We start from the raw sequence: 23153 nt of genomic DNA, 5'->3' as shown, positions 1-23153 counted from the left end.
TCACCTAATAAATCCTGAAGAGAAGAAATTGAAATAGTGAAATCTTGGTGAGAAGCCAGCAGACATCTAGCTAGCTGTTAGCCTGGTAAAAAGCAGCTTTCTGCTGTCAGGATCAGCATTACCCCGACAGTTGCAGCAGCTCTCAAGCCTCTGGATTTGTTTGCAATGAGAGATTTGTTGTGGATTTTTAACAAGGCTCCTGTGTGTGTGCCATGCTTAGTAAATATTAGCCTTCAGGGTATTTTTCAGTCATGCTGAATGGACTGTCAGTTTTCCCAAAATGCAAAGTGCAGAAAGTCCATTTCACTGGAGGTTTTTTGTTTTGTTTTGTTTTGTTGTTTTTTGGGGGGTTTTGTTGTCTTGGGTTTTTTTGCTGTAGAGATTGTATTACAACTGTACAAAACAAAAAGAAAAAATCACAAAGAGGATTGTGTCTGTGGAGTTGAGGAGGAAAGAGGCCAGTAAATGTGTAATGTCCAGTTCTTAAATAAGTGATATTGCAAGTGTTAAATTTCTGTTAAGAAAATTATTAAACAGTATTTTTATTTTATTAATGGTACTGTGGACATGAAAATACGACAAGGAACTAAAAAATGGCACCTTTTACCAGGAGGTTGTAGTAGAAAAACATATAAAAATTATTAGATGTTAGACAGAAAGATATTTATAGAGAAATAGAGAAAATGAAAACAAAGTACCATGTACATAAACTCCATACATAATGTAATGTGGGACTAAAACAACAGTGAAAAAGAAATGGACATTGAGAAGGATTTCAATGCCTTCCCATTATACAGTTTAATGTTTTGATAGTCAGTGGAGTTTAATATTACAATATTTCTAGTGCCCCTGTGAACTATTTGTAGATACTTTTTATGAGCTAATTTTAAATGAATATGAGCAATGGGATGAAGCTTTTTCATTTTAACATGATTTGTAAAAACAAAAAAGCTTCCTGAGATAGCGTGGGTGTGCTGAAAGCAGTACTGTACCGACATAGTCAGATTTTACAGAACTAAAGTGATTTTTTTTTCAGTCACTGTGGCAAGGCTGTTCTGAAAGTCGGTATCAGTAATAGTGAAGTATTGCAATGGTTGGATCTCTGATATTCTGGAGAATGATTTTTCTGTTTTTATTGTCCTCATTTTAAGAGACGATGGAGCAATGAATAGAACCATAATTTATTGAGTATTCACACACTGTATGTATACTTTCATTATACATTTATAGAAGACCTATTGTTTAGTATTTTTTGCTGCAGGCTAGTCTTGTAAAAGAATAGTCTAGAATAGACTCACTCAGTGCATGTGTTGTCCATTTGCCTGTCAGCAATAGTTTTGACATTAAAAGCAGGGAATTTGAGTGACTGCTGGTCTGTCTTAAGGTATGGTAATGAGGCTAATTAGGAGAGATGAGAGCTGAACTGGATATGTGAAGGCAATTATCCGTGAAACTTTTGTCATGCTTTATCTTTATCAGATCTCTCTTTCTCTATTTTTGGCATTTGCCAGTGACACACAGAATGGAAATACTTGAAGTGATACATATTTTAGAAAAGCAAAGTAAAGAAAGACGGCAGAAGGAAATTTATATGAGGACATCTCATTATAAAACTGTACAACTTACCATGGATTTTGTAGATCAGCAGGAAAAGACTTTGCCTGTTTTATTCTTGTTACTTGCATTTACACAAAGTAAAATCAATTGCTTTTTGTGATAGTGGGCTTACTAGACAACATCTCCCCTGTTCAGTGTACATTGTTTTTTATGTTCTTTTTATGTTATTACTAACTCTAGCAAACATATTATAAACATACTTGAAAGAAAAACATGTAAAGAGCATGAAAGGAGAATAAAAGTGCATTTAATAGTAATTTATTTTTGTTTTTTAAAGCTGAAATTTTCTCATTTCTGTTTTCAGGAGGCTAGTGTGATTTACTTTCAGACTTTTTCTTACAATCTAGTGCAAACTGATTTTAAAAGAAGCACTGAACAGAGCAAATGAAAACCATGTGTCACAAGTCTTGATGAATCAATGCATATAATCCTCAAAGAAAGAAGGTGATAAATGAAACTTGCACATTAATGAGGCCATAACCAGGCTCAATTACTAGGCCTTTTTGAAGAGCCATAGTAACTTCACACATCTTTTTATGTTAGAGAGAAAAAATTACATCCTCTGAGCTGTCTACGTACTCCTGCTTCTTGCACTATGTCAAAAGACAGTGTACCTCTAATCCATTTCTAAAGAGACCATAATGTTTTAGAAAAGCCTATCTCTATAAGATACACTCAAGGAGTTTTTAAAGGAAAAAAAAATCATTGTAATTTAGATCATTTTACTTGGACATTTTATGTGAGTCTACCTGAGTGCCTATAAAGTAATATTACAGACTTCAAGTCCAATTTGTCTTAGTAGTCCTCTCTTCTGAACTTGCTAAAAGTATGGCAAGGAGTATAATGAATAGATGTGTAATAGAGATTAACATTTACTGACCCAATATTTTTCCATTAAGCAGCAGTTCTTTTTCTCAGATTTTGTTTTGTAGTATGTATGTTAAAAGCTTTGAAATTGGTGCTACCAACAGCATTACATGTGTCCAGAATGCCTGCACAAAATACTTGAGGTTTATAATAATAATCCTAAATCTTACGTGAAGGACTGTGTTGTATTTTGTGTCTTTAATTTAATTTGCTTTCGGTAATAATAAGGGAAGTTGCTTGGTCTAAAAGCCATTGTCTGCTTGCTGCTGTGAGATCTCAGTGTTCTGTAAAGCACAGCAGAATATTGCTGCTATCAGTTGTCACTTCCTCTCTTTCCCCTGTGTTGTTCATGCACACATACACACACAAAACCACACCATTCTTTCTGCACTGGAAAGACTGTGAAAGGAGGTTATTGCAGATTATAATTTGTAGTCATTAGTTTCTTTGATATCTTCTACTGAGCTTTAGTAAAAAGGTTACTGTTGCCTCCATGAGAGAGTTCAGAGAACTCCTCTTTCTACTGGCTTTTATGTGACAGAGAAAGATGAAAAACCTTAGCCCACAGTCCTCAGGAATAATAGTGTTATTGCTAATGTTAATAATGATTATGATAATGATAATAGTAGTAGTTATTATTATTAATATTGATGATTATAATAATAATAACAACAACAGCAAACAAAAGGAACCAGAAAACCAAAAGACCCAAACCAACTGACTGCCAAAACTGACTTGGCAGTTTACTGCGGAGCAAGAATAAGAGAGTGACCACAGCAATGCCACTTTAGGCATCTGCAAAAGCAGTGCTAGGGACAAAGGACTGTGCATGGCACCCTTTCCCACTCTGGAGTTCAAATTTGGTATTCACAGTTATAAGGATTTGGAATACATATTTTTGCAAGGGGGAAAGCTGAAAACAATCTTTAGATCCTTTGTCTGTTACCTATGAGCCTGGCTAAACAGACTCCTTATATGCAATCCTACTCCCTTCAGCTCTTCAGCTCCTCTGTTGACAAACAGTTGTATTATGCATGGCTGGTCCTCAGTATAAATTTACAAACAGAACAAATGTGCCGGTCTCCAAGTGTCACTAGGAAGAGTATGCAAAATCTTGAGATACAGTACCACAACTAAATAATCTATAGAAGTAATTTATATAGTTGCAGAAGCTAACCTTTTTTTTTAATTGTGTCTGGATGTCTTTACCATATTTTCATAAGCAGCTCACAATGGTGGTATATAAACACTTAAAACATTTTATTATAGTACTGAGGCAACAGGTTACCTATGGTGCTTGCACCCAATAGGTTACTAATGAAGTGTCATTTCCCTGCCTTATTTGGTTTGTGTTGCAACCTTAATTATATTTCAATTTTAGAATAAGCTCTCAAAGTAGTGTACAGGGATTTGGCCGCACGACTTGCATTAACATTAATCAAAATCGCGTGTCTGAATTCCCACCATGCTTCAAAGGTTCCCTGGGAGTGTTGGTGGGGATTGTGTGCAGGAGGTGCACATGCAATAGGTTTTACCACTGGCTTCCTCTTATTCTGAGTTGCAATCCTGTTCTTCATACCCAAAATAAGAGGTGGCAGGGAATACTGAAGCCCAGTGTTCAGAGGCTGTGTCTGTGAGGTCAGTGACAATTCATGTTTCCTCACTTTAATCCACATGAAGCAGTTTTGCTGAGAGGTTGAGGTGGCATCTGTAACGCGGAGAATCAGTTGTGTTTTAGGGAGCTGCAGGATTTTGAGCCTGAGATTGCAAAACTGTTCAATAAAATACAGCTTCTTCATCTCTGTCATCATCCTCTGTGCCAAGGCTTTCTGAAGAATGGTGATTTATTTTTATCAGTGATGTTCATGTTCTTAGAGTTTTGCATTTTTCTGTGTTTTCCTGTTTCTGGTTACAAAGCAAAGTGTCAAATATTACCCCTAAGAGGGGAGGTGTTTCAGCAGTTCTTGCAGTCCCAGTGGAGGCAGTGCCTGGAGTTCAGTGAGGCAGCCTGCCTCACTGACTAATTGGTCCTCCTGACGAATTGAAGTAGGCTCCATAGATTTGACTCCTTTTGGTGTAGCTGGCCATGGATTGAGAAGAGTTGGTGGTTTTTTTCATGCATGTATTGTATATGCTTTGGTCGCTGGTGGTCACCCGCTTAGAGACATTACTCTGTTATGGGTTTAATTCCAGAATTTCTCTCGGAACCAAAATTAAATTGTTATTTCTGGTCCTCTTTAATACTCAGATGAAGTTTCCTCATGGAAAATAAATTCTAAAAAGACTGTGTATTTCTCCAGTACCAAACTTAAGAGAGTTTCTGTCTGAGAATTGGAGTCAGTAAAACACAACTGTTTATAAGTTTATCATGGTTATAAGCCGTGTTTTTGCAGCTATGTCTTCTACTGGCTTCTTTGGAGCATCTTTAAGAGGAGGAAAAAAAAAAAAAAAATGACCTTCCATGTCTAAACTAATCCATGCATGGCATCAGAATAAATCTCTAGGAGAAAAACTCTGAAGTTTCTTTGAATACTCTATCTTGGAATTATGAGTGCTGACTGATTAAAAAACAGGAAAAAGATGTTTAATTTACTGGATTTGAAAGCAGTTACCTTATAAAATAAATAACAGCTTTCCATAATGCTTTTCCATGAATCCATATATGTAATGCAAATAAATGAATAAGAAGTTTCATATCCTGCACCATTTACAGTGATTCCACCACAACAAGACAGTTTCTATCTGTAGTGATGAGTCATTGGTTTGATGTAGCACCCCTATACTTGTTTAAGAAAAATATAGTTATGTCCTTTTTGCTGCCTGAGGCTCTAACATTTAATAAAAACAGAACCTCAGGTATTTTCCTGAGTTTTGTCTTAGGTCCAGTCTTGGAAAAGCTTGTGGATATGCTTAACTTTACACAGGTGAACAAGCTCATGAAAATAAATTAGATTTCTCCCATGCTTAAAATGCATTGCAACTTTTTTTTTTTTTTGATGAGCAAAGCTTTTCTGTGCTGTTAAAAAATTAATTCTTACACTTTATCACATTCAGATGACTTTTTTTTTTTGCTATGGATTCTGTTTTTAACTACCACTTTTAGAAATACAGTTTTTCCACTGTTGCGTTGGCTAGAAAAAGAGAAAATACATATTTGTGACTTGTATGGCTCCAATGAAAGTGCTAAAAAGGGTTGCCTTAATCCTAGTATCCAGCTAAAACCCATTAAAATCGCTAATGAACAAGCCAAGAGATACAGTGTAATGAAACAGTTAAAGTAGCACTTGTTTCCTGGCAATGATAAAAAGAATTTTTCATTTTTAAAAACTGTTTTAAAATCCTCTGTCAATGTATAGTCCTTTTCAGTTTGCGTCTGTCTGCATCATAAGCGATCTTTTCACCCTCTTTTCAAAGCCATATGAAGCTTGAAATGAAAGATAATTAAAACAAATCTTGAGTAAACTGTTTTGTGGAGATAGAAGTTTGATGGTTGAATATATAAAAAATTGTAACCAGATGTTGTGCAGAAGCCATAGTAGTTTAAAGATCATGAGCTTTTTCTTTTTTCTTTTTTTTTTTGTATGAAGCAAAAATATTCTAATTGAAGTTGTCAGCAGGAGTGAGACTAATATGCCTGTATTTGATTAAATAATAGTTTATTTAACATGCAGTGTGGCCCAAAATTGGCTGAGACTAAAATAAAGAAACTTCTTACTATAATTTTTTGTATTTAAATAGTGTGAAAAGTAAACCTAGTTAATGTTAACATCTTTGCTTGATATTCCCAGCTATTATATTATTTGTCCACTTCTGTGGCTTATTGGAATGCTTTGCTATCCATTGCACACACATTTTCTTCCTCTTCTCTTATTAACTAGTTGGTTGATGGAAGAAATGGTAAAAGAAGGATGTGCAATAAAGTCTGGAATGCACTAGTTGATGAGACTTCTTACTAAAATCTGTCAGAAGCTAAGAACATAACTCAAGTTTCATCTAACATTCCCTCTTGCAAGTGTGTGCTTTGCACAGAATCTCCAGCAGCCACATTAAGAGATATCCATTCATGAAAAGGGTTGTGTGTTTTTAAAATACCAGAATATTGAACTATGACAGTACATTTCCTGGCAGTTATTTACTCCATCCAGGATAGCAGTGTTTAATGAATAAACTGAGAAGAGGTAGTGGCTAGGAGTCTTTACTAGGTGAGTGCTAGATTTCTTATTGCTTTACTAATAAACATAGTGATGTCTTCTAAGTTACACGTTGACATTTTTTGTCTCTTTTTTTTGGTGCTACTTTGCTGCTTAAATAACTTATGTGGTGCTGTGATAAAAAAGGGGATCCCCATCTTGCCTTCTGTGAGTAACCATTGTTAAAAATGGAGGAATTTCATTCTCACTCTGCTCTCTGTAGCTGTTTGGCCTTTTGTGTAAGAACAGGCTGTGTGACTCATGATCCACAGACTGCACTGGATTCAAAAATGAGCCATAAAGTCGTGAGTTGCTCGGCTTATTGATGTCATGTGTGTGTGCAAATACATCCCACAGGAACACTTCAAAATGAAGGCTGGAATTAGGCATTTTTAAGGCTGACACATCTTTAAAATAGCTCATTCCAGTTGTTGTGTTGCCCAAAGTATGGTTTCCCAGTGTTTCTTTTGTCCCTGCCATGGGAGCAGCACCCTTTCAGAGCCCTCACAGGACCCTCTGGTCCCAGCAACTGATGGTACAGTCCTGCCCAGCTGCTTCCTGCCCCTTCCCCTCTGTTCCTGAGACTGCACCCAGTTCTTTCAGCAGCACTGATCTCTCTCCTGCTCCTACAACCTGCCAGTAAATAGCAGACAAGACCAAATTTGTAGGGAGATTACAACATTCTGTAGGAAACTTGTATTCCATTACGAGGCCATTAATCAACTGAAACCTAGGAGAAATCACAGCCCTGGCTATGCAGGCAGTCTGTGCTTCAGGACTGTCATTTCCAAAATGTAACATTATGCAGGTCATCTTGAAGATTAGTCTGCCATGTCTCCTCTGGTTTTGCCACGCATGTGCCAGGGCTCCAAAGGTAAATGGCAATGCCGTAGTAAAATCAGCCAAGAATTATCCTTACCATAGCAAAAAGCAAACTCAATGCAGTCAGTTTTTAATCTATCTCTTTTCTTCTTCTGTGTTGAAAACAGACTGGAAGCACGTCAGGGCTAACTAGGTAGATTTTCTGCTGTCTTCTGTTTTCCTTGTACTTTATCCGATAGGTTAACTGCGTATGAAGTAGGAGAGGATTTGTCTTTGATTTGCCAATGGAAGAAGCGGTTGCAAAGCACTGATTTGTTGAATGTTGTGGCTAAGTTGCTTAGTTTTGCACTGCTTATAGTAACTTCTGGAAGCTGTTCCCTCATTAACTCAGACTGTTATTAATAAAGGAAACAGGGCCTGGTATTTATATGCTAGGAATTATTTCTGGGAGGTATAACTCATTGGTAATTGCACCCTGATTTTGGAAAGATCTTTCCATATAAAAATCCATACATGTCACATCCACTTACATGTGTGGGCATTATTTAAAAGAGCAGTACTTTCTCTGGATCGTGCTCAGATTTACAGCCTGCTTTAGAGGGTGCAGGATGCTGGTCATAGTCAGGTAGCGTTGGCAGCCATCTCAAAATCTCCTCAAAGGATCCCGAGGTTGTTACTGCATGAATCATTCAGTGTTCCCCACACCTTCCTCATCTTCCTGCTGATTTTACTATCAGGGTTTCACAGCCATGAAGTTTCCAGTCATGTCCATTTCCATACGACCAGCCACTAAGGTGTGAAATCCTAGTGCATGACACAGAACCAAAAAATGTTTCCTATAAAATATATGTAGGAAATAAAGGCCCTTCTCTTTTCAGTTCCTCAAAGTGCTTTTGGCAAAGATGCTGATGAAATGGAAGGTTATTTTTTTTCTCGTAGAAAAAAGGCATGTCATTATAAATGTGCTCCTTTCTGGTGTACGTATTTTTCCTTCTCACTTCTGAAGATTCCAGTAGGTGATAAAGATAAAGAATGGGAGTGAAAACAATTTGACATTCACTGTTAAAATAAAACCTGTATTAAATTGAAAAGTGAATGCTTAAGAATGTCAGAGTTTTTGTTCTGTCAAGTAAGACAGAAATGGCTTTGGGTGTAGACTTTTCACAAGTAGCAGCTATGATTTCATACAGCATGTCTAAATTTACAGGTTTCCTTTTATTTCAGATTTTATATGTGGGCCTTCTGCAGGCTGGTTTCAAAATCAGATGAATTTTGATACTGGCAGGTGGAAGGTAGAAAGGAAACTGTTGCGTGATGTTTTCTATCTAAAGTCTGATAAATTGAGTAGTCGAATGGGACCAGTCAGCCCTTCTTTGAGTCCGTGTCCAAGACGTGCAGGAGCGCATGAACACGTACAGGCAGCGCTGTGGTTTTTGCCTCACAGTTACATATGGATCAGCCACAGCCGCTTGGGAGCGGGGCTGCAGAGCTGTTACGCTGATGCCACTTCAGAAAGGAAGGAGAGGGCTTGTTTTACAAGGCGTTTCTGCACAGTCAGCTTCATTTAAGAAGACTACAAAGGATGTGAAAAATAAGGTAGCTGTGGGCTGGCAGGACAGTTTTTGCCATGCCTCTCCTGCAGGCGGTGCCTGATTTCTTGAAAGCCTTTTTTCAGTCCTTCACAGCGCTCTGAACCAGCCTGAGTGTGTGACAGGGTGGGTACATTTTGTCCTCGGCACGCAGAACTCCTAATGGAAAACCCCGCTAAGTTATGTGCTTCTCTCTTACTGCTCTTGTCAGGCTTGTGCCATTTCAGAGAATGACTGCCCCCAGCAGTAAGCTGTCCCTTGTCACTTGCATTAGAAACAATTCCTTTGGTGAAATGCACTCTGATTCCGACAATACAGATTTTGGAGCTGGTGTCTTAAGCAGTTTAAGAGCCACTTTCTTAACAGTAAGAGAAAAATTAGACTAGGGCTGCTGGAAGCACTGCTGTGCAGTAATAACAGTATTCTCTCTGGGCAGATGTGAATGAGCAGAGAAAGAAGAGAGGGCATACCAGTTTCTAAGGCTGCAAAGGCAGAAGAGCCCCAAATCCATAATAAATGTTTCTAAGAAAAATATTGTTTGGTATTTGGTTTGGATTTTATTTTTATTATTTCCTAATGGGTTGGTTCTCCTAAAGGAAGAAAAAAAGAAGTTAAGGCAGTTTGGTCAATAAGGTTAAGCTTGATTAACAGGGGATTCAGAGTATTCCTTATGACTTTTTCTTGTGCTTTTACATGCCTTTACTGCCTCTAGTATTGTATCAGGAAATACTTGTTTTTCTGTTTTTTTCTTTCTTTCTTTCTTTTTTTAACCCTGTGTTGTATCACAGTGACCTAAGATTTTAAGGTCTATAGTCATTGTGCTGTGACTCTGTCTTGAATTCCATGAAATGTTTCCTATCAAACTAGGATACCATATGCCCATGTTGGCCTAAAATTCACAATGCATCATGTACCAGAAATAGAAGCTGGTAAAGATTCTTCAGAGATTGTGTTCACTTGTTCCAAAGACCTGGTTTGTTTATGGAAGGGATGCTTGCAGTACATAAACACTATTTAAGGAGAAATGTCTCTAAAATGTAGAACAGTTGTTCTCTTCTTCTCATCTTAATGGTATTTTTAAAGAAAGCTATATAACACCGTATGTTGAGTCTCATTTACAAGTAGGCATTAGGATCTTGATAGGAAAGAGCAAGCAGTGAAATATTTTTGTAAAAACTACTTTAGATACTTTACAATGTTCATTGTGAACATTCTGAAATTATTTACAGTGGAATTTGAAAGTAAGTTTCTCCATTTTTAATAGCTGTGCAGTTTGTAATCTATAAAATTTTGTCTGGTCTATTGTAATAAATACTTTAATAGCCTTAAAATTTGAAATACTTTCTGTTGCAATGCAAATGAATAGCAGTTAAGGCTAAAATGGATAGAAATTATTAGAACAGAAGAGTTCTAATCTAAGCAATCTAGAGCCTCTCACTGAAGAAAGCTTCACAGAATAGTTGAGGCTGGGAGGCAGCCTTGGAGGTAAATCTAATCCAACCCCACTGCCCAGAGGAAGATCAGCTAGCACAGGGTGCTAAGCTCTGTGTCCTGTCAGTTTGGAGTTTCTCCAAGGACAGACACTCCACAGCCTCTCAGGGCAACCTGCTCTTGTGTTCAACAGCCCTCACAGTAACAAAGATTTTCCATTATGTTCACATGAAATTTCCTGTATTTCAGTTTGTGCCTTTGCCTCTTGTCCTCTCATGGAGCACCACTGAGAAGAGCATGGCTCTGTCTTGTCCTTCCCCCATCAGGTACTTACTGATAAGATACCCCTGAGCCTTCTCCTTTAGGTTGCACAGTCACAGCTCTCAATCAGGCTCTCCTTGCATGAAAGAAGACTGTGTCCTTTAATCATCTTTGTGGCACTTGACTGGACTCTCTCTAATACATCCAGGTATTTCTTGTACTGGGAGCCCAGAACTGGACACAGTGCTCCAGGTGTGGCCTCACCAGGGCTGAGTAGAATGAAGGATCACCTCCTCTGACCTGCTGGCACTGCTTTGCCCAGTGCAACCTGCGAGGCTCTAGGCAATTTGAGATGGGTTAGGTATTGGGTTTTTTTTTCCCTCCTCTTTTCTCTATCAGGAGTTACTTCCTTACGTAGGTGTTGGAGTTGATCACAGCTCTAGTCCATTCTTACTTCCTAAAGCTATCAGAAAGGAAGCCATCAAGTGTTTTTGCTGAAACTGTGATCACAGGATGGAATAAGATGATTATGTTAGAACCAACTTAGACACAGACTCTGGCATATTGTCTTTTTATCTGGAAGTGTTTGGAATGGATTGGATTAGATGAAAATGTCCATTATAAAAAGGCCACTAATTTTCAATATTTACCACACCGTGGTGTCTGGGATACCACAGTTTCTCCCTCAGCTCACAATAGGAAATAACTATGGTAATTGTGTGGTATGGGTTGGCAAATGTTGATTTTTCTGAATGGAAATCATTCTAGCAACGGCACGTAACAAGATCTGCAATAAGACTGCAGTCCTAAGTGTATTGAAAATAAAAGGTGGACATAGTCTGCTTTGTATCCTACACTAGGAACAGCTTTCTCACAGGGACTGCATGAGACTCAAATTATAGTTATTACAGTTCCTGAACAAGTATAAGTATGTGAGCTATAGCTGCCCATGTGAAACATTTTCTCGTTACATTTTTTCTTTAAATAAAATTAATGGTCCTAAGGGGAATTTTTTCAAAGTACAAGTAACAGGTAAATTTTACCTCACTGATTTCACCAAGGAGTAGACACCTAATTGACATTTCCTCTCTGAGTCTTGAAGACTTCTATGAAAACTTCAGATCCTAATTTTGTAACTTTGAATTAAAAGTTATTCTTACAGTGTAATTTCCAGATTTGGGGTGCAAATTTGGAAGGATGTATGTGATCAAAAGTCAGTGGGACTGAGGCTTCTATGACTCTTAATGGCTTTTGAAATTTTTACCCCTGAGGAGCCTTTCCCCTGCTGATTTTGGCAGCCCTCAGCCAAAATCTACAAATGAGAGTTCCTCTTCTCAGATGCTGGCTTTCTGAGCTATTTTCTGTATAAATAGAGATCACGTGGGCTTTAATAAGGTCAGGGAATGTTTTTTAAATGTCTGTGATTTTTTTTTTTCCCCCTCAAAACTTAATTTTGCCCATCTGATTTCTGTGGAAGTGGGAACAGATGCCAGAAGCTGAGAACTCCAGCAGCTTTGTGCTCACGCTTGCAGCAGAGCACTTGTGGGATTGGGACCCTCAATTACTATCACATGTAGAGTTACATACTGGCTCGGAGCTGAGATCTGCAAAAGCAGTCTGCTGCCTCTGCCCTGTCGGAGCCAGGGTGTTAAAGGAAATATGGACAGAGCTCTGCTCCAGTTTTGTCTGTTCATTTAATGAGGAAGATTACTTCATAAAAGAAGGGGTACATGCAGTGCCTTCTTGAACATAAATCCTCTGGTATTGATCACTAAATTTAAGCACCTAATTCCATGCTTAGGCACTGTCGCAAATGACTCTTTATCTCAGAAAGTCAGTTAGTTTATAGCAAAGTCTGACTATTGATTTAGATTCCCCATTTGAGACAGCAAAGGTTTGGTAGTTTTGCTTTGTGCCAAGAAGTAAAAGAGTCTGAGGCTTTTCCAATTTTCTCGATGTCACTTTCAGCATGCTTAGTTCTGAGAGTACTACTTTTAGCCAGTTTCTGATCAGAATGTTGTACATTTTAGTCCATTTTATATTGTTTTTCTAATTTGAAACTAAAATGCAAGAGACTCATAACGACTTAGTTTTGTTCTCTAAGAAAAGCTGAGTTTGTTTGGAAGCACATGGTGTTTGGGAACGAGCAGTGGTCGCTCTGTGCAGGCACTGAGGTTTCAAGCAGCCATTCAGCATCAGAGCTGCTGCATGAATCTGTTGCAGCAAAGTGCAAGAAGAGAAAGGTTCTGGGGCCAGGATCACAGTTCCCAAACCAGGCTCCCTCTGTCCTGTTTAGGTACACTAATATGTCTACTTAACTATTTTTTGCAGATAATAATACTATTATTTGTAAGCTAGACTTCTTTTGTAATCTTATTTTTGAATGCTGCACATAAATACTGTTTTAAAATTGCCTGAGTGGTCAAGCTGATTTAGAAAAGTGTGAAGTCGCTTATCCAGCAACTTGGGAATTTTTACAGCAGTACTTAAAAAGGATTGATAAAACCTGTTGCAAGACTAACTCCATAATTCTGGTGAAGATGCTGAGAGATGCTGCCGGCATCTTTTTACTATGTTAGATAAACTGTGAAAAGATAACAGGACTCAAATTGAGGCAGACTTTAGTTTAAAGAGTGGTGAGCACACCTCAGCAAAGATAATGCGTTACCTTGAGCTGATGTAGAGAAGGGAAGGAGAAAAATGGTGCCTACATGGAGGGGAAACAAAGACAATCAGGGCTTTCTTCTTGAGCAGCTGCAGCCAGTTCCACTAATGGAAGTGCAAGAGCAGAAACTGGCAGCACAAGGTATGCGTTCGTTTTTACAGATGGCAACGCAGACAAGTTGGTAATTGAGAAGGAAGTGGTGTACGTGAGCTGTTTGACGGGGGACAGCCCATTACAGTACTTTCCTGTGTAATTGACTCAGTGAATTATGGGAGGCAGAATTCCTATTCCTCTTGAATAGGTTTCAGTTGCTGCAAAGTGACATCATTCTTGTGCGGGAAATGCAGGTTTTCAGGTTGCTTTTAGCTCTTTGCTATTGGTCTTAATAAAACCTTAAAAATAAAATTTTGGGTTGCCTCCATGGAAATCTTTGTCATGCTGCTGATATTCAGTGGCAAAATACAGCAGAAGTGAGCCTAAACCATAGTTTGCTGGCTGCTTTGAGGCACTGGAAGAGATTTAATGGCAGTCACCTTGTGCAATTTGAAGGCTAAGACCATAAAAATGCATTGTATCTAGTAAAAGACATTTGAAGGCAACTGCTTTGTAAAAAAAAAATCATACTTTGTGTAAAATGATTAAAGAAATATTTAGCTCTTTGTAAACCAGACTAACATATAGCTAATCAGAAAATATTTCGCATTGTTCATTGCAAATGCCTCATGTAATAAATAAGTGGTATAAATATATAAATAATAATACACATTTTAAAAAATATGTGTTTCTATTTAGTCTTTGTATATGTATTTGGCCTGTCAGAAGATCATATGCATTTTTAACACACTGTGTTTACAAATTAACTGCCACAAACTGTGACAAGGAAATCTCACTAGCAGAAAAAGTTTTATTATTTCATGTTTCTGCCACTGCAGATCATGAGGGGGAAACTATGAAATTGCCTTCTATTACTGTCTGAATTGACAAGGAGATATGATTTGAACTACCTGATTTTCACTGATAAATGCTCAAGTGAATGAAAAATTAGTAAGTCATTGTAAAGTGTATTATGATAATTTAAGTGATCCTATAGTTGCATATGGCTATTAACAGAAGATGAAAGTGAAGGTAAATTCCTGCCTGTGGAGCTCAGGCTCTGGCTCAAGGTGGTATCCAAAGCCAAGTCCCCTCCTGCACAGTGGCAAGGATTGGGTCAGCTGTAACTTGAGGGAGGATGTAAAGGTGAGGAGGTGACGGCAGTGAAGAGTTCCAGCAAGTGATTTACTGGCTTCTTTTCATAGCTCTGTTTTTCTTAATTTATTAATTTATTTTGATCAGACACTGTTTTACTTCGATACAAATCATCCTAAACTAGTATCTTACTTAACCATTCTTGCTCGAGACAACACAAAAAGACTGTAGTTTGCTGTCTAGTTTTTGGGGTGGAGTTGGGTTTTTTTTTTTGAGTAGTGAATGCTGCTGTCTCAAAGGTAGCTTTACAAAATACAGCTTCAAATGCTGGGACAAAAACTACTCATCTTCATTTTTGTTGCTGTTAAAAAAATAATTGCAGTTTACATGAACATTTAAATATTTACTCTCCCTGAGGGATCAGGGGTAGGATTCTGAAAGGCTGCACTAGCAGTAATGTTTAATTTACTGTCTGGGTTTTTTCTCTCTCTAAAACCCCCTTGATTCCTCTCATTAAAAGTTTATGATACAGCATATATCATAAAAAGATGCTGTCACGACACAGCATTAAAAATTCCACTAAACTTTCTATATGAATTAAGTGTGTAATTTTGACTTTACTTTTTGGCATTTTTACTTTCCTTTTACCTTGTCTTTCCTAATGTCTTTCTTATGTCTCTTTCAAATACAGCTGTTTAATGCAATTGTTCTTGAAAATGTCTTAGATAAAGAGTTAGGATTTGGCACATTAAATTGATGGAGAGGCATCTGTTAACTCATACTTAAGGTTGAAAACAACTTCTACTTTAATACTCTGCTTTTTTTGTTTCAGTTTTTCACTTCTGCGACAAAAATTTGCTGTGTCTGGTGTATTCTTAAAAGTTGTTGAGGTTATAAAGGGAAGGAAGCCTCAATGACTTTCTTTTTAATTTAGACATAGTTACAGCAAAAGCAAGTAATTTTTTAAAATGTGAAACTTCACAGAAACATAGTTGTGTCTGTTTTCACAGTAGAGAGAGAAAGCAGTTTTGATTAAAAACATTCAGAAAGGTCTGAGTGCCTTTGCAACCAAAAGAAATGAGGTCTGAAGGATGCCTTTCCCATCCTAATCAGAAGAAAGTAGTGCTTACTCCAACATCCAGATGCTGTCCTGCTGCCCAGGTTTTAAACTTTAATCTAAACCTCACCAAAACTCAAGTTAATCAAATGCCTGCTTATATAAGGAGAACAAAGCAGGAATGACATAGCAGGTGTGGCACAAGGAACTCTTCGAAATTACGGCACTGCAAACACAGCAAAGGTAGATGCAGTCACGAGTGCACTATGCTGCTTTTCTGTACTGTGTGGTAGCAGCCCAATGAGAGCAGCTGCTTACAATTGTTGCTCTCCACTGCAAGTCACCTGGCTCATACTGAGCATGTGTGCAGGTTTCCTGGAGCTCTCCTTTTGGACCTCCCGAGTTGCAGGAGAGCATCCAGAGCCAGTATTTTGCCTTTTTTCAGTGAGGCATGTATGGTTGTATTCCCCGACTTCATCATTGGAAGTAGGTCAGGCACATGCTTATTCCTGGGCAACACTTAGGATTTCACTGCATGCACCTCATGTTCTGGAGCCATGATTAACAGTGTGCTCTGTTTCTGGCACATTAGAGAGGCCAGAGATGGTAAAAAAATCCACTCAGTCCTCATCATATCATCGTTTTGTGTTGGGGAAGTGAAAGTAATCAGCAATAAGACAAATTTTGTTGTGTCCAAAACAAAGAGGGTGATGTAAGAAGATCCTTGGCTGCTGCTCGTGGAGCCTATTTGAGTTTCTAAAAGCATCTTCTGGCAGAAATTTTGAAAACAGGATGTATTTGGCACTAGCAGAGTGTCAGGCACCATTGCTTAGTCTAGCTAGCTAAAAAGTCACAGTTCCTAAGCAGTGTTTTTGGCTGTGCTCTTACAGGATATATTTTGCTACATGAACTTCCACTAAAAAATGCCCTGAAAGTTCAGTACACTATGGAATATTTTTGTATAATGTGGAGTATTAAGTATTCTTCTGTATGGCTACAAAGTTTGGAATCGCGTGAACTGTAGAGTCAATCCTTTAAAATCAAAAGCAGTTTTTATGAAGAAGGGCCTGGCAAGACACCTGAGTGAATCACTTGTTATCGTATTCTCTGCTGGTTTATTGCTTAGCAGAAAGGACTACTAAAGATTGCCTTGTTTCAGTGAAGTATTGGTAACTACTGAAAATCATCTAAGGAGTTAAAAAAAATTAGGCATTTAGGCTTGATGCTGTATATACCAAGTTTCAGACTTGTTCAATTTGAAATGGTCAAGATATGAAACCATAAAAAATGTGAGTAAATACTCTGCATATCAAGGGTTGTTATGCAATTACATGCTTTCATCATGGTTCTTACCGAGGGAAAACAGTCAGTAGAGACCTCTGCAAGACATATTCAGTGAATAATTACAAATTTTCATAACTTAGATACATAAAAATAATAATCCACTTGTTTCTTTGCTGCTACTACACTAAAATGTGTGCATACTTTTATTTTCCCTAGAGAAAAGCCACTCTGTAGATTTGTTAGAAAGTTATCTGAAAAACTTGAAATCTCCTCTCTGCCCACCCCCCAGTTTGGCCAATCTCCAAATTATAAACAGCTGAACTGATTTAAATAAAGTTTTCAGTACCAAGAAAGAAAAAAAAAAAAAAAAAAGAAGTTACATCTGGGCTGACAAAAACATACGCCAAGTTTCAGCCTAATGTGATTTGAGACAACTGTGATATTAAACGCCCAGACCTCGGAACTGGAATTGAAATAGAGACAGGCTTTTCTCTGCACTGGCCCCTTCAGGATTTGAGATTGTAATGTAGTGGCTGTAAGGCCCCAGATGATTAAAGCTTGACTTAGTAGATACATATTTTAGTTATTTAGACCCTTTTGGCTTTTTCTTCCAAGGATGTACATGACATTTTCATTGATAACTCCAGACAGTGCTAGTGGCATTGATCACAGACTGAAAACTTTTTATCTGTGGCTCAGACTCTCTCATGACTAGTCATGTTGACCTACATTTACTATGCTGATTTAAGAAATTAACTGTGGTAGGATCACATCAGAAGGAGAGCAAAAGTTCTCTAACATTTCTTGAGAATGGTGGCGGTGCTTAGCAGAGCAGTTGAGCCCATGGCTGGGTTTTATGGGTGCCCTGGGCCATAGCTGCTGCACAGGCTTTGCTGGATCTGAGCTCAAGTGCCTGTTTCTTTGCAAGGCTACCCAGAAAAGCAGCAAGATTGGCCAATATTATTGATGAGTTCAAGTGATGAGTATGCAAAGCCAAACAGACCCATGCAGAAGTACCATCACTAACAGTAGAATTGCTAATGAACATTTAGTAACAAAAAAAATTAATCAATTTCTGCTGACCAATAACTTAGAAAACTTGGTATATGAGAAGTAAAGGCCCAGGTTTTTTGTTGTTTTTCTTTTAAGAAATTTTATTTGTTTAAGATAATAGGGTTGCTACATTGTAGGCTTTTAAAAAAGCCCTCCGATTTTTTTATTGCAGACGAAAATTTCTGAGGTGTATTTTGACAGGCAGGTCCATTCTGTGGTTAGTAGCATCTGAGAGTCAAGAATCTTTAGTCCAATTCTGCCATAGTCCTGTTTTGTGGCAGGAAATCCATTCTAAAGCTGTGTGTCCCCACTATAAATAGCTGTTTTGTAACCAAAATGCTCAACGAAGTAGCAGCATTTAAGTTTTTCCAGAGGTGTTTCAATTATTCATTTATTAATATATGTGAGCTATGTTGAAACACTTTAATACTGAAATAATCAATGTTGATTATCCTGTATGGTCCTTAAGTAGTACAGAAATAAGAGAAGGTAAAGAAAGATAAGGTACAATACAGAACAGCACAAAAGAGGAATTTACAGACTTTGCATTAAATTTAGGGAAGGATGTTTAACTGGACTCCTTGAAATTTCAAACAGATAAATATTTGTAAGTAGTGAATAAGCAGAGGTGTAGAATTTCAATACAAACATCTACTGCTATGTATTTCGTAGGTTTTTGTCAGCTGTAGTCATTATATGATTTCACTGCAACTAATACCCAGTTTGAATCAGATCTTACTTTAGAAAAGAGAGAAAAAAATAGTTGCTTTTGTCAATGTTTTATAGATATACTGCATTTAATAGCTCCACTGCATTTAATGAAAATTTCTGTGCAGTTTTGCCTTCTGTCCCCCTTCAGGTGGGTAGAAATGCAGCATACAAACTAGACTGCTCTCTTTATATTTTAATAGTCTTCCATGACTTTGTAGAGAGTATTTCCCAAACTCAGGGAACACAAACAGAAATAAAACAGTGGAAAGACTGACTCAGATTAAGACTCTGCTTGGTTAATACACCACACCAAGAAACTGTAGACCAGCATACAAAAAGTAGGATTGAAAAGAAGCAGTTCTGCAGTTGTAGCTGAATCCTGGCCATATAGAGTCATTTCCACTTGGAAACTTCTCACCCTCCAAGGGGACCAAGTTGGGATTAGTCTAGTGAGGCTTTTATTGTACTGTGATGGAAAATATTTCAGCAGCCAGGTGAAACTGGTCAAGGATATCCAGCCACAAAAAGGAATTGGGACCTTCAATGTACTTGTAGACAAGCTCACCTTTCCAGGGCTTATATGCACAACTACTTAGATGTTTGCTGAAGGACATCAACTACCATCTAGTTCTCCCCTTAGCTACATTGAGAAAAATGTCATATACTTCTGCATCTGATTTAAGAGACAAAACAGGGGATGATGTACGGGGGTGAGAGAGGGATTATCTTGATGACAATCTTGATTTTATTGTATCACTTTAAAGTACCACAACCTGCTCTACAAATGAAATTGTGTTCTTGGTTTAAAAGGGCAATTGTTAGCCTGACTTTGTGCTCACTAAAAACATTTCCCCAATCTTGTTAAATTATTGCACTCATTTCAGATTTTTATGGCTGTGCAGCTTACCAGCCCTCGTTTCTTTACGTTTCATTCATTTTCCTTGTATTGATGATTAATGGAGGATGTCGAACGTTAGAGTGAGCAGGCATCAGCAAATGCAAGATCATAATTAGTTTAGCTGACGAGGGCCTCTGATAGCACTTGCATCTGGATGGAAAAATTACCCTATAGGGAACTGGCTGCTCACCAGGTCTTTTTAGTGATACATTGTGAAACACCCGATGAATCAAATGCCCTTTCAATGCCAAGAAAGTGTTCCAGTCTTGAAGCCAAAATTATGTCTGCAGAAAGCTTTCCATTTGAAATGTATCAGAGTACAATTATAACCATTGTATTTTTTTGGCGTGAACACCAGTCTTCTTCAGTATGAACTAAAGTTAAATAAATTACTTAAATTTTATGAAACCCTGAAATTTTTACTTATAGTGTTAGTAATTTTTAATTTGTAATAAAGTTAGTTTTCACCCAGACTATTTTCCCTGTACTCACTCATTCTTATCTTAGTTGGTGAAGGTTTCTTACTGATCGTTTTTTCCCTTTGCAAAAAGGGAACAGTTAAAATTCGGATTTTCTTTTCAGCAAAAGAATTCCATTTCCTGCTTATTAGTATTTGGGCCCACAAACACAGCCTGACTTTTGTTTAAATGAGAAGTTTAATGAAATCATTACTCCATAGAAAAAATTTAATGAACAATACTGATAAACATGCCTACTTTTAAATGTTCCTGGATCCTTATGAAAGCTGATGAATACACAGCTCAGTCTGGCTAAAATCAGTTTGTATTTCGGGAAGCTTTACTGTGCCCTTCTTTGCCGGACTAAAATAAAATAAACAAAACTATCTGTCAATAAGACAGTGTTTTCTGGGACTTCATTTGAAGTTCAGAAGAGGTCTCATTCAAAAATATTGTACTTTTATTTGTTCATAGTATGATGCAGGAATATATGGTAGCTTATACTGATATCAGAAATAAGTGGAAAATACAGTATCATGCATTCAAATATAATCTCTGTTTAAAGAATTAGTATGAGACAGGTACAAACTGTAATTAATTGTCTGGTGGTGTTTCAGAATTCTTGTTACCAATCACACTTTTAAATAAAGCTAGCTAAAAAGAGATAATCTGTTGTGAAACCAGGAGAGTTTACAGAATGTTCTGTCAGCTTCCAAGGGATTTTTTTTTCAGAATTTGCTGTTTAGAAACCATCATTAAATGCACAAAACCTGAAGTTCAAAAAGTTAAAGTTGTTATTCTGAAAAGGCTTTGGTGTTTCACACACCTCATCCATCACTCTGGGGTTAATTATAATGAAAATCAGTGGTGCCTATTAAGCACAATTGAACCTGACCTCATTATGGGCAGTGTGGTTTTATACTGTCATTGTTGCCAGTCTAGAGACAAAACTCCTGTGTTGATTTGTCCTAACTCCACAGCTCATGTGACTCACCTCTGACCTGTTTTTTTTCCCTTTTTCTTCCCTATTTCAGAGACGTAGAGGCTCGGGTGTTTTCTGTGCCAATTGCCTGACCACAAAGACCTCTCTCTGGCGGAAGAATGCAAATGGTGGATATGTATGCAACGCGTGTGGCCTCTACCAGAAGCTCCACTCGGTAGGAAGAACTTACCGGTTTGTTCAGTAGGAAAAAGAGCTGCACAGCTAAGCTGGGCAGCTGTGGCCTTGCCTGGTTGTGTGATTAGTACCACTCCCTGGCCTGCAGTTAATTTCCTAACAGGGTTTTGCAGAATGGTCACTTTGGGATCAGTTGTGATTCATTAGGAAACAGCCTGGGATGCTGAGTAGATGTGTTTGAGATCACCAGTGATGCATTTAATTATTTTGATACAAAATAAGGGGAAAATTATTTCTTGTCTGGGAATTGCTTTTCAAGGCATATGATATATTGCGACAAAAGCTCTCTAAATTCTAGAGTCCTAGAAAAACCAAAATTCTTGAAATTAGACATCACATCTATATTAAAATATCTCTTGAAACAGTTTTTGTACACTTTGACATCTCTTACCTCCTTTATTCTTGATAGTAAATTTCCTGGAGATATGGGGAAGGTGGGATTTTGTGTTCTTTTTTTTACAGTTCTTTAAGTCTGCTGGAAGATAAATATCCTGGCAAGGAAGCTATTCACTTGAAGGCACTCATCACTTGGTGAGGGCAATATTCACCATCCCTCAGGATCAGTCAGGGAATAAATAATAATCATTGTCTGTCTATATTGCTTTTCATCTTATTGACACTTGACTTGATCCTGAAAGATGTTGAATGCTCTGGTCCAGGTCCAGGAAAGCCATGCTGAAGTGTTTCCTTGGATCAGTGCCAAAATGCCTGGAATCTTTTAGGTTCAGACCCACTGGTTAAATATTATCATTGCTTTCTTTAATAGGCACACATGGGAGAGTCAGGTGACTAATTAATTAATTTTTACAACATTCCTATGAAATTAAAAAATGTTACTATTATTCAGAAATGGAAACCAAGGTAGTCTTTGGGAATTTGCCAGGGCAATGTATCAGATCAGGCTTAGAGCCTAACTCAGAAATAAATGTGGTGACTTCAAGAGCATGCATTTTTTAAAATGTTTTGCAGAAATTAAATTTGAAATGTAAGCTTCTCAATGGTCTTGTCTACTGCCCATACAATAATTCTGTTTATGCAATATCCTGCCAAACGAGCCCACTTACTAGAACAACATAAAAATTACCATTTTCAAAAGCAACATGACCATCACCAGTCTGAAGGGTTGGCTCTGTTTGCCATGTGTGTCATTCTGGGGTCACTCACTGTTTTTAAGGCCCAGAATAGCCCAGTCAGGCCAGTAATATCTACGATGAACTAATGCATGGTCTTGGCCAGCATCTTCACTGGGTCTTGCTCCAGGTAACATCTCCCTGGACACTCTCAAAGTTGTAGACAGAATATCTAATTTAAGGAAATTCATCAGTGGTGAACGCCCACAAAGATTTTAAGAAGTGTAGTTTGGCTTTTTTATTTGAGTCTGGTTATTTGTAGAAATGCCATTTGCAGACTCTATTTTCCTTTTTTAAAGTATACTTTTCTCAGCTGTAGTGTTGGCTTTTACCATGATTTTCAGCATTAATTTTTTCAGTAGATAAAAGCTACAAGAATCACTTTTGAATTCAAGCACAACTTGAATCATCCTTATGAACCAGTAGGAATGAACTGGTGCACTTCCAGCATCTTTTATTAGAAATACAGTGTCAAAGTTTGTTTTAAACATCTCAAAAGCAAGAAGCTGCCCTAAGCTCCACTGTTTAAGCATGGCAATAAGCTGCCATTCAGTGGACATTTTACATTGATATCTTCAATTGAACTTTGACCTAACAAATGAAAATAATTTAATTAAGCCTTACCCTGCTGTGGTATGATAGCAACTCCTTTATAAGTAGGAGTCTGAAATAATCCAATAGTCTCTCCTTTGGGACACCTTTTGAGACAGTCCCATGGAAAGGGATGCTCTTTAGATGGACACCAGAAAGATGAA

The 23153-nt window shown here is 37.7% G+C and overlaps 1 protein-coding gene across 9 annotated transcripts in view; it reads left to right on the top strand.

The window, feature by feature from the left end:
• The window catches only part of TRPS1 (transcriptional repressor GATA binding 1), a 213888-nt gene that overhangs the window by 181207 nt on the left and 9528 nt on the right, over positions 1-23153 (top strand). For all 9 annotated transcript variants that reach the window (XM_059865598.1, XM_059865535.1, XM_059865590.1 and 6 more), the window contains one exon: positions 21126-21248. In XM_059865598.1, the coding sequence (XP_059721581.1) occupies positions 21126-21248 (123 nt within the window). The remainder of the gene's footprint in view (positions 1-21125; positions 21249-23153) is intronic.

The sequence above is a fragment of the Haemorhous mexicanus genome, chromosome 1 (assembly GCF_027477595.1).
Source record: "Haemorhous mexicanus isolate bHaeMex1 chromosome 1, bHaeMex1.pri, whole genome shotgun sequence".
NCBI lineage: Eukaryota > Metazoa > Chordata > Aves > Passeriformes > Fringillidae > Haemorhous > Haemorhous mexicanus.
The sequence above is the reverse complement of the archived record's forward strand: the minus strand, read 5'-3'. Positions and strand labels throughout refer to the sequence as shown.